This window comes from Myxocyprinus asiaticus, chromosome 26 (genome assembly GCF_019703515.2).
Source record: "Myxocyprinus asiaticus isolate MX2 ecotype Aquarium Trade chromosome 26, UBuf_Myxa_2, whole genome shotgun sequence".
NCBI classification, from domain to species: Eukaryota; Metazoa; Chordata; class Actinopteri; order Cypriniformes; family Catostomidae; genus Myxocyprinus; species Myxocyprinus asiaticus.
The window spans coordinates 36,423,967-36,438,701 of NC_059369.1; the positions used below are offsets into that span (position 1 = coordinate 36,423,967).

Below are 14,735 nucleotides of genomic sequence, written 5' to 3' on the forward strand. Positions count from 1 at the left end.
GCATTTCCTCCCTTCCTCATCCTTTTTCCTGAAATCCTGCAGGTCCGGCCACCTGGGCTCCAGCTTCCCTGTGATTTGAGGTAAGGTGGTGCGTAGACATCTTCCCTTGAGCAACTGGGAAGGGGAAAACCCTTGCTCCATAGGTGTTGCTCTGTAAGTCAGCAGGGCTTTGTGGTGGTCTCTTTCCTTCGCCCACAGACCTTTGATTGTGCGTACAGCCCTCTTGGCCTCTCCGTTTGCTTGGGGATAATGTGGGCTGCTTGTAGTGTGTTTAAAAGTTACAGTCTTTTGCAAACTTTTGGAAAGTGTGTGAGACAAATTGAGGTCCGTTGTCCGAAATGACCTCCCTTGGGATGCCATAGCGTGCAAAGGCTTCTTTGATTGCTGTTACCATGACCTCAGAAGACATAGTTTTCAGATGAGCCACCTCTATATATCTAGATAAATAGTCTACTATGAGCAGGTATGTGTTCTTTGCCCACTCAAAGAGATCTATGGCCACATTTCCCATGGACGTGCTGGAAATGAAGAAGGTAAGAGTGGTTCACAGTGAGGGATCCTGTGTTGATTGCATATGTGGCATTGCTCGACCATCTGGTGAATGTCTGATGATATACCAGGCCACCACACTGAGTGCTGAGCTCTAGCACGACACTTTGTTATTCCTTGGTGGCCGTCGTGCATTTTCATCAGCATCTCTTTATGTAGGTTCACTGGAATTACAAGTCTGTCTCCTTTTAACAGCAGATTGTCAGGCAATGTCAATTCTGCTCTCACCTGCCAATAAGGTCTCAATTCTTTACTCACATCATGTTTTCCGGGCCAGCCAGAGAGAAAGTGTTCCTTCACCTGTCTACAGATTTCGTCATCTTTTTGAGCCCTTTTTATGTGCTCCAAATGACCATCTGTCACCTGGTGAGAAGACACAACAGCATCTACAAAGACATGTACATCTTTTTCTAGCTGCAGGCCTGCTTGTGAGGGATCCCCCCTCAGAGATGCACGTGGAAGTGTGTCTGCGGTGATTAAATTTGTACCTGGGACATGTTGGATGTCATAACTAAATCTCAACAGACGAAGGCGGAATCTGAGGTCTCTGGGTGGTAGCTCATCAAGTCCTCTGCACCCCAGCAGTGGTATGAGAGGTTTGTGGTCAGTGAGTATAGTGAAGTGTAGACCTTGTAGATATGAAACCAGTCTTTCGCACGCCCATGTCACAGCCAGTGCCTCTTTTTCAATGTGCACATAGCGCTTCTCTGTGTCCATTAGACTCCTGGATATGTATGTGACTGGTTTCCATGTGCCATCATTTAGCTTCTGTGTCAAGATACCACATACCCAAAGGAGGATGCATCTTTTGGGGGAGTAAGCAGCCAACACTTTTGTTGAACTCAGTTCATCTTTCAGTTTGCGAAAGGCTCATCTCTGAGGTTCGCCCCATACTCATTATTTTCTCTTTCTGAGCAGTTCTTTCAGTGGCATGGTGAATGAAGCCAGTTGTGGTAAAAATTTAGCGAGATAGTTGGTCATCCCTAGTACTCTGCGTAAATCTGCCACACACTTTGGTTCGGGCATGTGGAGGAGAGCACTGACTTTGCTTGGGTCTGCCTCAAAACCGTCGGCTGTGATTTTGTGGCCCACAAAAAGCAGTTCTCTCTTAGAAAACTAAAATGTTTTGTTTAGTGTGAGGCCCACTGACTGAATTTTTTTCAAGACACTGTGCAGGCGGTGGTCATGTTAAGCTTTGTCTCGCCCAAAGACGAGGATATCGTCAGCATGACAAATCACTCCGCTGTAGTCCTCCAATAGCTGGGACATTTGTCTTTGAAAGTGTTTGGGCGCTGAAACAATTCCAAATAGGAGACGATTGAAGACATACGTATCTCCCAAATGGAGTGATAAAGGCAGTGAGTGGTCGTGACTCATAGGTGGGGGGGGAGGGGGGGAACCTGATCAACTGCCAGAAACCTGATCATGCATCTAGTTTTGTGAATATTTTGGCATCTGACAGCATGACTAATGATTGATCGACGGCTAGAAGAATGTGGTGTTCTCTCTTGACACATTTGTTAAGGTTTGTTAAATCCACACATATATGGATCTTTCCGTTTGGCTTGGGAACGACAACCATCCCCTCACACCATTTTGTAGGGCTGCTCACCTTTGAAATGACCCCCATCTTCTCCATTCTATGTAGTTCTTCCTTCACTTTTGCTCTTAGAGGTATGGGAACATGGTGGGGTGCTGATATGTGGGCATATGGTGTTGCATCCTTCTGCAGTTTAATGTGATACGGCTCCTGCAGCAACCTTAGACCTGTAAACACTGAGGGGTAAGCAGTAATGAAGTCACTGTCTTGTTTTGTGACTGCTTCAATGTGGTGAACCAGGTTTAGGGCCTCTATTGCTGGTAATCCCAAGAGTGGTTTCGTGAGCTTATTTACAACACACACTTCTTTGGTGCAGCTGTGTCCTTTTGCACTCAACATGCTCCGAAAACACCCTTTTACATCAAGGATGTTGCGCCCTGACCCATACATTACTTTTGACAGTGTCTTTAACTCACCAAGTTTGTTTGCATTGAAAATGGTCTCTGGAACAGCTGTCACGGCTGCCCCAGTGTCCAGTTTAAAATCGACAGGAGCCCAATTCACTGCAATAGTCTCTGTCCATTCTGTAACCGCAGCTGTAAACACTTCCCTGAGCATAGTCCTCCTTCTCAGCATATTCAATCTCTTGTTGTGAGACAGAGTCAGTTTTGTATGTGCAACATGCAGCTGCAAAATGGCCCTTTTTGTTTTTTGCATTTTCGGCACTCTGCGTCTTTTGCTGGACAGTCTTTCCAAGAATGTCTCTGCCTTGCCCCACATCTGCCACAGTCTTTTTGTGTTGATTTCCCTTTTCTGTCATTGTTTTTGTCTGTTTTTCTTTGTCTGTCATGTTGGAATGTTTTGTTGATCATCCTCTTTCCTCTGATTGTATCTAAAATTAAGCTATGTGTAGCCGTTGATTCTGACCTGTGTAACACTGCTTGTTGTTTTTTACTGTTTCGTTTTGCTGTACTTTCTGTATTGCGTTGGCTAATGTAAGATCCGGATCTAGTTGCAGATGTTCAGATAGTCCCCTATCTCTAATCCCTACAATTATTCGATCTCTGATCAGCTCATCTTTCAATGTGCCAAAATTGCAGTGTTCAGCCAGCTTGTGTACAGCTGTTATAAAAGTCTCTGTGTTTTCTCCATCTTCCTGACATCGACGGTTAAACTGTGCACGTTCGAATATGACATTATGTTTGCCGACACAATGTTGGCGAAATGTTTCTACAATGCTGTCATATTTCTTTCAATCCGACTCACCCAGTGGTAGTAGTGCGAGGATGTCGTCCGCTTCGTCCTCCATAGCGTAGAGTTAGGAGCTGATTTGTTATTCCTCAGGCTTTGTACTCAGGCCGGATGCCAGACGAAAGCGTTCAAAATGTCTTATCCACCTTGGAAAATCTGCTGAATTAGAGAAGTTGAACAGCTCCAGGTGTGTTATTTGTACTGCTGCAACAGCCATTTTATTTATCTTTTTTCTTTTTTTTCTTTTTTTTATCCGCACTGCTCCCTCGAGTTTCGCGCACGATTCTTTCAGTTTTCAAACTCAGTTTTCGGAGTTCTAACTGGTGTGGTCCATTTCGACTTACAATATGGGTCCACTTCTGACACCATGTATCATTAAGGCTGTTATCATATCAAGGAAGACTCATCACACATGTCTGTATCTCATCCGAACATACGTTTTATTCTCTTCACTTCCTTTCCTTCCACCCCTCCCTCTAGCCCCATCACTGCTCATGCATTATGGGTATTGTAGTCCCTATCAGTACATTAACAACTTGACTAACTCTACAAAATTGACAGTTTCGGAAAGAGAACTAATTTGAAAATAGCTGAACTAATGTCATTCGATAGGAAAAGGGAGTAGTAGTTAAAGTAAGTAGTGTCACTACTTTTAGTTATTTATTCCCCCAAAAACTGCTTAAAATCAGTTTAATGCATAGCCTCGAGTGGGGTATTGTTTTTTTTTGTTTGTTTTTTTTTATTGGCAGCAACAGTAATCTGATAAAAACAGTAATCTGGGCTAATTGGAATAAACTATTCTTCTGCCAAGTAATATAGTTATTTAGCCTAGCTGTAGGCTGCAACATCTCAACTTGCCGCATTCATATATGATGTGTGTTCACAGGCGGGGGTGTGGTTATTTAGGTTTGGACAATTCTAAGGGCCCTAGACAGAAAGGAGGCCCAGCAGAACCCCCAAGACTTTTCCTGCATGATTTTGTTATAAATGGCGAATTCGCACCGGTTAGCTAAAATGAAAACAGCTCTTAGTCTTACTTGTTCATAAAATATGATCTATGAATTTGTGGAATCTACCTTCAGACGTTCAGTGGTTTATCCCAAAAGCCCTTTTTAAGCGCAAAATGCACTTCCCATCCGTACATCCTTGCACTGTACGTGTCCTAAACCAGGCTTGACTGGATTGTGCTGAGCGCTAAACAGCTTGGTACAGGCCGCAAAAGCTGAATTAAATGGAAAATTCTCTACTTTGAAGCATTATGGATAATGTCAAACATCTCATTAGGCCAGACAGACCCGACATTCTAAACAGTGCTGATGATGAAAAGACAAGAAAATATACAGTATACTGTGTGTGTGCCAGTACTGTAGTAACACCAACTGTTGAAACAGGTATGATTTGAGGGAAATGTTATAGATTTATATTAAAATTATGTGCCCCACTTAAGAAAAACAATGTGTTTAATAGGGGCCTTTAGCTCCTGCAACAGGGGGGCTTTTTAGCCCCAGATACTATCCTTACACTTATTGGACAGTTATTAAAAAAAAGTTTTATTTAATGACTTTAAAAAAAAAATGAAAACGATGAATAAGTATTTTGTTTCAAAAGAAGTGTGTTAATTTCAGGGATTTTCATTAGTTACATACATTTGCAACATTTTAAAAAATATAAAAAATGAGAGCAAATTGCCTCAAAATCAACCTTTAGACATTACAGGCAATGATCTTGTGTTAATTGGGAGCCAGCTGGTACATGATAGCTGTGTGTAAACCTCACTCCCCTGGCATCAAGAGGCACACTAGTGATTGATGCTAGAGGCTGTAGCCTTTGGACTCCTCATTAGCGCCCGCCTCCCATGCTGGAGACCCGGTTTAGAATACCGCTCAGAGCGGGTCAGGCAGGACCAGTGACAGTGGTGCCATGACCCGGATGGGAGTGAGGTTTGGGGGGGGGGGGGGGGTAATGGGAGCCAGCTGGTGCATGATTACTGTGCAGTGTGTGTAAACCTCACTACCCAGGCACACTAGCAACTGACACTAGAGGCTGTCGCCTTTAGCCTCTTCGTTAGGGCCCGCCTCCCATGCTGAAGACCCTGGTTGGAATTTCACTCGGAGCGGATTGGTTACATGTGGATCAGGAAACTTTTGCTGTGCATAGTGACAAACAGGTATTAAGAAAGTGCTTTGGTAGTTTTTGTTGCTATTTAGTGTTTTGGGAGAAAATAAAATCAATGGAGCATTTTACCCTGCAGAGCCTTTAGTGTCGTTGTACCCTACACTTTTGAGTGAGAGTCTAAAAAAGCCTGTATAACAGAAATATAGGCAATTTCCATGGTTGGTGGTAAAATATGAAATGTCTCAACAACAACTGTATACAGTATACAGTATACAGTATACAGTATATATATATATATATATATATATATATATATATATATATATATATATATATATATATATATACACACACAGGGTTGGGGAGTAACGGAATACATGTAATGGGATTATGTATTTAAAATACAAAATATAAGTAACTGTATTACACTACAGTTACAATTTAAATCATTGGTAATAAGAATACAGTTACATTCAAATAATATTTTGATTACTGAAGAGATTACTTTGCATTTTATTGTCAATTGTTTAATTTAATATTTAATCCTTTCAGATGGAATAATGTATACATATAAATGATGCGATCCAAAGTGCTTTTGAAAATTGTCAGCTTTACGCTAAGCTAAAACGCTATTTCTAGCCATTTTACATGCACATGTTACCAAGCACGATTATATTTTTTTATCAAGAAGATTTACATTGGATCATAATTTCTTTTTTGCTAGTAAGACCTTTTATATTAAGGCAAAAATCGTATTCTTGAAATAATTTTTGTATTGTTTTCCTGTAAAAATATATAAAATTCCTTAAAATAAGGATCAAAGATCAGTTTGATTGATTGATTTGATTTGATTGAAACAACACTGCATAAGATATTTAGGTTTTTCAGAGAATGTATTTTTAACATGTGTATTTTGCCTTACTGTACTGGCAGAGTTTTTATAATCAAAACAAGTGAAAAAATCTTGTTTGTCAGGGGGCCCAAAAATCCTTACGCCACCCCTGTTCACAGGAGTGTTTACCAGCATTTAACAGCAGCTCTGAATATGTCCGATCAGAATCAGAGTCTGAACTATCTATTTTATAATATTCATCAACCAATACACTAGTCACCAGATACACACCTCCTTCCAATATCTGATATCACACTGCATTTCCAATTAGCTAAAGCAAATGCATTACACATATCCTGCTGGTTACCGGGCACCACACAGAACAAATCAGTTTGTCTGTTGTTACATCAGGATGTCCCATGGGCTCAGGAATGGGGTTTGGTGCTGTGAAACCTGGCAAAGGTGTGTGTGTGTATGTGTGTGTGGTCAAAGGCAGATGAGGTATAGGGCAGCACCTGTACTACCCACTGGGATCCCATTTTGCCCAGCTGTGCTGCTGCAGGGCACATGTTCTGATACTGTTCTTCTGCGGAGGCATATGCATGCACATGCATGCACGCACACACTCACACACAGCAGCAGTAGTGCCCCAATGAGAATACAGTTGAGTCAGTCTTAATTTTCTTTTGGTTCACTGATCTTTGTTGTTGGAATACAGCAGTGCCATCACAGAACAAATTAGTGTTGCATTAATGAATAGGCCACAGAAAACATATAAAAAGAGCTGGCTCCCAAATGCATGGCTGGCACAAGATCCAGTTTCTCTTAATCTCTCTACTTCTATATCGTCATCCCCCTTTTCTCCAATCTCACATGGATGCTAAATTGCTGATGTGTACTACAACCCCAATTCCCACAAATTTGGGACAATATGAAAAATGCGAATAAAAACAAAAAGGAGTGATTTATAAATTATATTTAGCCTTTGCTATATTGAAAGCACTACAACTACACATTATATGATGTTTTACCTTGTGAATGTCATTCTTTGTTTGTTTTTTTGTTTTTTTGTTTGTTTGTTTGTTTGTTTTTTTATGTACAAATAATTTCAAATCAGTTGATTGCAACATGCTCAAAAAAGCTGAGATAGGGGTAATTTAACACTAATATAAATCTGACGAGTTGAAATAACAAGGCGATGTGAAACAGGAGGTGTTAAACAGGTGAGGCAATTGTGTCATAGTGCTGTATACTGTATAAGGAGCCTCCAAAAACAGCCTAGTCCTTCAAGAGCAATGATAGTTCAAGACTTGTCAATTTGCCAACAGATGCTTCAGCAAATAATCCAGCACTTTGAGAACAATGTTCCCCAAAGACAAATTGGAAGGATTTCTACAGTGCACAATATAGTTAAAAGATTCAAGGAATTTGGTCAAATCTCGATGCGTAAAGGGCAAGACAAAAACCACTTCTGAATGCACGTGATCTCTGATCCCTCAGACATCACTGTCTTAAAAAACGGCATTCATCTGTAATGGATATCATGAACATGGGCTTGGGATAACTTTAGTAAACCTTTGTTAGCCAACACCACTCGCCACTGCATCCACAGACGGAAGTTAAGACTTTACTATGCAAAGCAGAAGCCCTACATCAACAGGCCGATTTCTCTGGTCTTGGTCTAATCTTAGATGGAAAGTAGAACAGTGGAACTTGTTCTGAAGTGTCCACATTTCAAAACGTTTTTGAAAAACACAGCCGTCATGTTATCCAGGCCAAAGAGGAAAAGGTCCATCCGAGCTATTATTAGCATCAGGTCCAAAAGCCAGTATCTGTATGGGCAAGGGGTGTGGCAGTGCCCATGGCATGGGTAACTCGCCCATATATGAGAACACCATGAATGCAGACGGATATGTAAACATTTTAGTGCAACATGTACTGCCATCCAGCACCATCTTTTCCAAGGATGTTCCTGCATTTTCCAGCAGGATAACTTCAAACCACACACTGCACGGATTACAAGTGCATGGCTGTGTGAGCAGAGAGTGTGGGTGCTAGATTGGCCTGCCTGCAGTCCTGATCTGTCTCCAACTGAGAATGCGTGGTGCATTATGAAGCACACCATACGGCAATGAAGACCCCGTGCAATTGTGCAGCTAAAGACCTACATAATGGATGAATGGGGGAAAATTCCACTTTCTAAACTTAACAAACTTGTGTCTTCAGTGACCAACTGCTTAATAAGTGTTATTAGAACAAATGGTGATGTTTCATAGTGGAAAACACTCGACTGTCCCAACTTTTTTGGAGCGTGTTGCAATCATCTGATTTGAAATTACTGTACATAAATATATATAGTCCTTTCAGATGGAAAACATTTATAAATGATGCGATCCAAAGTGCATTTGGACAGTGGTGAAACACTTTCTTATGATGTGTTTCATTCATACGAACAGACAGAGAAGTAAGTTTGAAGTAAGTTTGGAGCAGAAGAATTAGAAATAAACCTTGTGTAAATTGTCAGCTTTACACTAAGCTAAAATACTATTTCTAGCCATTTTACATGCACGTTACCAGGCACAATCATATTTGTTTATCAAGAAAATTCCTGTTGGATCATAATTTCTTTTTTTCTAGTAAGACCTTTGATATTAGGGCAAAAATCATATTCTTGATAATAATTTTTGTATTGTTTTCCAGTAAAAATATCTAAAAATGCTTAAAACAAGATCAATTTGATTTATCTTGCTTTATAAACAACACTGCATAAGATATTTAGGTTTTTCAGAGAATGTATTTTCAACATGTGTATTTTGTCTTACTGTATTGGCATTTTTTATAGTCAAAACAAGTGAAAGTTCTGAAGAAGTAAGCCAAAGTATTTAGAGTACGTTACTGACCTTGAGTAATCTAACGGAATACGTTACAAATTACATTTTACAGCATGCATTCTGTAATATGTAGTGGAGAACATTAAAGTAACCCTCCCAACCCTGTATATAATAATAGCTACATTACTCAAACACAGTTTGTTTGCATTCAGAAGGCATGATTAAAAGTCTTTGAGAACCTATTGATTTTCTCTTGACTTTATTCACATATGTGATATTGAGGCAATCAAAAAGTAACTAGAAGTAATCTGATTACATTATTTTATTATTGAGATAAGTGGATTAAGTTACTTATTACATTTGACTAAGTAATCAGTATTTGTAACGGATTACATATTAAAAGTAACCCTCCCAACCCTGGATTTAATTATTCTGTGTCTTACCTATATTAAAGACTTGGTTTTGCAAAATTACTTTACTGACATTAGTATTATAGATGGTGACTTAAATTGTGTTATTTTTCATTGGTACATTAATGTTATGTACTTTGGTAAGAGAAAGACTTATATAGGCAACATATTTAGTCAGGTAATTAAAAAGCAAAGACAAATATTTTGTGGAAATGATTGCAAAAATATTGTGTGCCCTGTCTGTCACTCACTCGACATTGTGTCGATGTAGTGACAGTAGGGGTCACTCTTGGGAGCCCGAGACACCTCTGGTCTTTGATAAAAGGCCAATGAAAATTGGCGAGTGGTATTTGCATACCACTCCCCCGGACATACGGGTATAAAAGTAGCATTCGAAGCATTTGGAATGCAACCATTCATTCAGGACAATCTCTTCGGAGCCGAACAGTCGATGTTTACTGAGCTGACTGTTCATTCACCTCTGCTGGATCTGACAGCGCATTTCAGCGGCTTCTCCCTCCTCTGCACTGGTGCACTGCAGAGAACGCCCATGGGCGCTTTGGCAGAAAAAAGAGAGTATATTTTTCTAAAAGAGTATATTTCTCTAAAAGAGTGGCACACACGGAACGTCTTTTTAAAGACGCATCTTTTTAAAGATGCCTTTCCATTTGTGTGTTATTCCTGGTTGCGGTCGTTACCTCTCAACTTCTGACGGTCACGATCGCTGTCTTTCGTGTCTGGGTGTGACCCACGCGGAGACAGCGTTCGTGGATGGGTCATGTACTCACTGCGAGAACATGACCATGGCAACGTTGTGGTCGCGGCTTGCTTTCATAAGAAGGACCAGCAGCTCCCCGGCTCGGTCCTTCTACCTACGAGTATGAGGTCAGCGAGGCTAGCACTGGGGGCGATTTGGGGACCCCAATGGGACCACCTCCACTGGGTATCCCCCACGGACCTCCCATTCCCCAGCACGCTCGTCTGCCCCGATCAGGCTTCCGGATGAGTCCACCGGCTCGTCTCATGCCGAGTTCGACCTCTTGTTCAGAGCCTGCAAAGCTGATGAGCTCTCGAGCGCAGCATCGGAGAGCGTGCTCATCCAGTCGGATGCAGAAACCTCAGCTGGGCTCCCCCCTCGGGTACGGTTGCCCAGTCACAGGCTGATGCGGAAATGACTGACATGCTTTCCTGGGCAGCCGCGAGCGTCGGGCTAGAGTGGAACCCTCCACTCTCCCTGAACCCTCGCAGCTCAATGATTGGTTCCTGGGCTCGTGGTGCCGCTCAAAGTAGCCATGCCCCGCTCCAGTCCCTTTCTTCCCGGAAGTGCATGAGGAGCTGACAAGATCGTGGGAGGCACCTTTTACTGCCCGGTCCTGATCTTTCAGTGGCCAGAGGCTATTCGGTGATTCCCCCGGTGGTTAAGGCACTCGCGGTGCACCTATGCCCACAGAGCACCGCCACCTGGCACGGACGCCCAAAGCCCCCGTCCAAGGCCTGTATGTTTATGTTGTCCCTGACGGCCAAAGCCTACAGTGCCGCTGGACAAGCCGCCTCCGCCCTGCACGCCATGGCTCTCCTGCAAGTCCATCAAGCCATGCACTAAAGGAACTGCACGAGGGTAGTTCCACCCCAGATTTGATGCAGGAACTGTGCTCGGCGACCGACCTCGCTCTCCGGGTGACGAAGGTCACAGCGCAGTCTCTCGGGCGGGTGATGTCCATCTTAGTGGTCCAGGAGCACCACCTTTGGCTCAACCTGGTCGAGATGGGTGAGGCCGACAAGGCACCTTGCTGCCCCCATTTCCCAGGTTGGCCTATTCGGCAAAACAGTGTCGAGGACTATGCCCAGCAATTCTCGATGGTGAAGCAGCAGATGGAGGCTATCCGGCACATCCTGCCCCGGCACAGCTCAAGATCCTGCACCCAACCTGCTTGTCACCAAGGACGTCCCCCTGCGGTGACTGCACCAGCTCCGCCACATCCCGCCCCTTCGGCCCGGCCCCGGCGTGGAGCCCACCGCAGGAAGCAGATGCCACCTGTCTCATGGCCGGCCGCCAAGAACCCATGGAAGGCTTTGAAGCGTCCCTGAGACGGGTGACCCAGGGACGATGAAACCCACCTTGGAGCTGGTAAGCAGACCACTCCATCCCCCGGTGGAGGGCCAGGAGGAGAATCTTTTGTTGCTTTTTCATTTAAATTTGCTGCATGCCCAAGTGGCTGCTGTACCCAACAGTTCAGCAAAAGAGTGGTTTCCTCGTTCCCTGGGTCACGTACCCGGTGTGCACAGCTGTCATCATGACCACCGTCCACCTTTTCATCCTTGCAGGTTTGGTGCTCCAATGGCAGTCTCCCTGCCCCTGCGTGCCCAGCTGTGGCACAAATCCGCCCCTGATGTGACAGTCTCCACGGGTCACGAGGACAGGCCTCTTCCTCCCCTGTCCCAGGCTGTTCCGGGGGTGGTCACATGGAGCCAGGTAAGTGCTTCGATGTCCCTGAACTCAGCACGGCTGCAACATGGCATGGCACCCAGAGCTCCGCCCCGCCGCGAGGCCCAACCTGCCAGTACGTCCAACGAGATTGCCCTCTTGGTCCCCCTCGCCTGGAGCTTGGATGCTTGGCTTGCGCTTTCCAATCCGTCGCGATGGCTGATCCGGACCGTCCGACTCGGCTACGTGATTCAGTTCGCCAGGCGTCCACCCAGGTTCAGCAGCATCCACTTCACCTCGGTGAAGGGTGAGAATGCTGCAACCTTGCGCGCGGAGATCGCTACCCTCCTACGGAAGGATGCGATAGAGCCTGTCCCTCCAGCCAGGATGAAGAAGGGGTTTTACAGCCCCTACTTCAATGTACCAGAAAAAGGTGGTGGGTTGCGGCCAATCTTTGACCTGTGAGTACTGAACCGGGCTTTACACAGATTCCCGTTCAAGATGCTGACACAAACACGCATTCTGGCGAGCGTCCGGCATCAAGATTGGTTCACGGCGGTAAACCTGAAGGACGTGTACTTCCACGTCTCGATTCTACCTCAACACAGACCCTTCCTGCGGTTTGCATTCAAGGGTCGGGCGTATCAGTACAAGGTCCTCCCTTTTGGTCTGTCCTTGTCCCCTCGCATCTTCACGAAGGTCGCAGAGGCAGCTCGCCAATTTTCATTGGCCATTTATCAAAGACCAGAGGTGTCTCGGGCTCTCAAGAGTGACCTCTAATGTCACTACATTGACACAACGTCTCGTTCCCTCCATCAGGGAATGGAGGTTACGCAAGTAACCAGGAAGTTTGTTATAAATATCCCTGTTTAAATGCTATTATGTTGTGTTCTTTTGCAGTTTTAATTGTACTGGAATACTTTTTTGATTAAATCACTGTTCCAATTAAGATAAAATATAAAAAGTATACTTTTTTAATACCTACTCATTAGTCTGCATACAGTGCTTTAGCTATTGTGCTTTGTTCCCTGACTTTAAAGTAATTTGATGATGCTTGAAGAGTTAAAACACTTGTTATTATTTTCTATGCTTTTACCTGATCACTTGGTATGATAATATTGGAAGTGCATCTTAACCAATCGGGTAAAATGTCATTTTGACTGAGAATTAAATGTTTAACTTCCCTGTTTTGTGTTCATCTTCCTGCAGACTTACCTTTGGTTAATCTATCTGTGGAGCCTCAACCAGTTTTGGAGGGAAACCTTGTAAAGTTTCATTGCTCAGCTAAAGCGAATCCAACAGTCACCCAATATAGGTAATGTAAATTCTTTCTTCATTTATTCACCCTCATGTTATTTCAATGTTGTGTGACATAACCATAAAAGTACCTTAAAAGTGGTCTGTATGACTCCTGTGCTATATTATGTCTTCTGATGCCATGCAAAAGCTTTGTATGAGGAATAAACAGAAATTGATATTATTAATAAGGACATTCTTAAAAAAACAAATTAAAAAAATAGTTTTTGAGTTTTAAGGGTGATTACATGATCACAGATTTATTTTTTATTTCTTTATTTTCTGTGAACTATTCCTTTACGACCAAAACATTTAGTACATCTCTAGAGGTCCATAGTAATCATGAATCTTTGGAGGATAATTAGATTGAACTAACTGTGATTCACATTTATCATTTACCTGGCACCTCACTGTGAAAGTTCTGGCATTTATTTGCAAATATTTTTAGAACTGTGTCAGAGCTGAAATCCACTATCTTAGCTGGCAATTGTTCACTGCGTCTTAGCCAAACCGAGGAGTGTGGTGCCACATCGGGCATTCAAATCAAAGGAAAGATGTGTCTTTCTGACACACTGACCCAATATCCAAGAATAATGTTCCCTGTCCTCTACAAACAGATGAGAATTAGGATGAAATTCAAGTTATTTATTTCCTTCAGGTGTAGCATCGGCCTTGCGGAGGAAGGCCAATAGTGAGCCGATTTGTTAGAACATGCTTTCTGTGTGGGCTTTAAAACTAGGTGAGAAAAAGAGCAGTAAAATCAATAGGGAAGGGAATTGCACAACAATGAATCTAGATGTACTGTGGAATGGAATGGATGCACAACACAGTTGCAGGTGAGCACACAAAATTGTTTTTGTGGGATAGATTTTTGCCTTTTTGAACTGACAGATACTGAAATCAGACATGCCTGTGTTTGATTTCCCATCAGTTTAGAGAAGATCTTAGCTTCTGCCTCGGCAGAATGAAGAGCACATTGGGCGTTTTGGTTTTGCAGCCAAGTATCAGACTTAAACAATGGGATGACCAGTTTCTGAATTGTCTGGGCACTCAAAAGAACAATGGCACGGTGTTCAATTTAGAAGCACAAAACACAAAGAATGGCATAACAATGCCTCGAAAAAAGTGTAAAGTGTCACAAGACTGGCAAGAAATATTTAGACAATATATTGGCTTTGAAAGACATCATGTTACATTGCCATGTTTCTGTACCTTGTCCATTCCACCTACCCTGCTATGCATTTTATGGATACACATTAGGATATGTAGCTGCCAAAGGTTTTATTACAAAGGACAGAGTAAACAGCACGTGCTTTAGCTGTAGTGTTTATTTTTTATAGACTTTATTGTTCTTTAAATGTATATAAAGTACTGGACATTTTTGGTCAGAAGAGTCAGTGTGTTTTTATTATTAGATTTATACAGTAGGCAATTTAACATGCATATATTTCCTTGAAACTATGTGATTTATCTTATATATTTCTTT

At 42.7% G+C, this 14,735-nt stretch overlaps 1 protein-coding gene across 1 annotated transcript in view; it reads left to right on the plus strand.

Moving 5' to 3' along the window:
• kirrel3b (kirre like nephrin family adhesion molecule 3b) overlaps positions 1 to 14,735 on the plus strand; it is a 352,509-nt gene that overhangs the window by 282,068 nt on the left and 55,706 nt on the right. Inside the window, exon 6 of the mRNA XM_051657521.1 lies at positions 13,163 to 13,268. Within this exon, the coding sequence (XP_051513481.1) occupies positions 13,163 to 13,268 (106 nt within the window). The remainder of the gene's footprint in view (positions 1 to 13,162; positions 13,269 to 14,735) is intronic.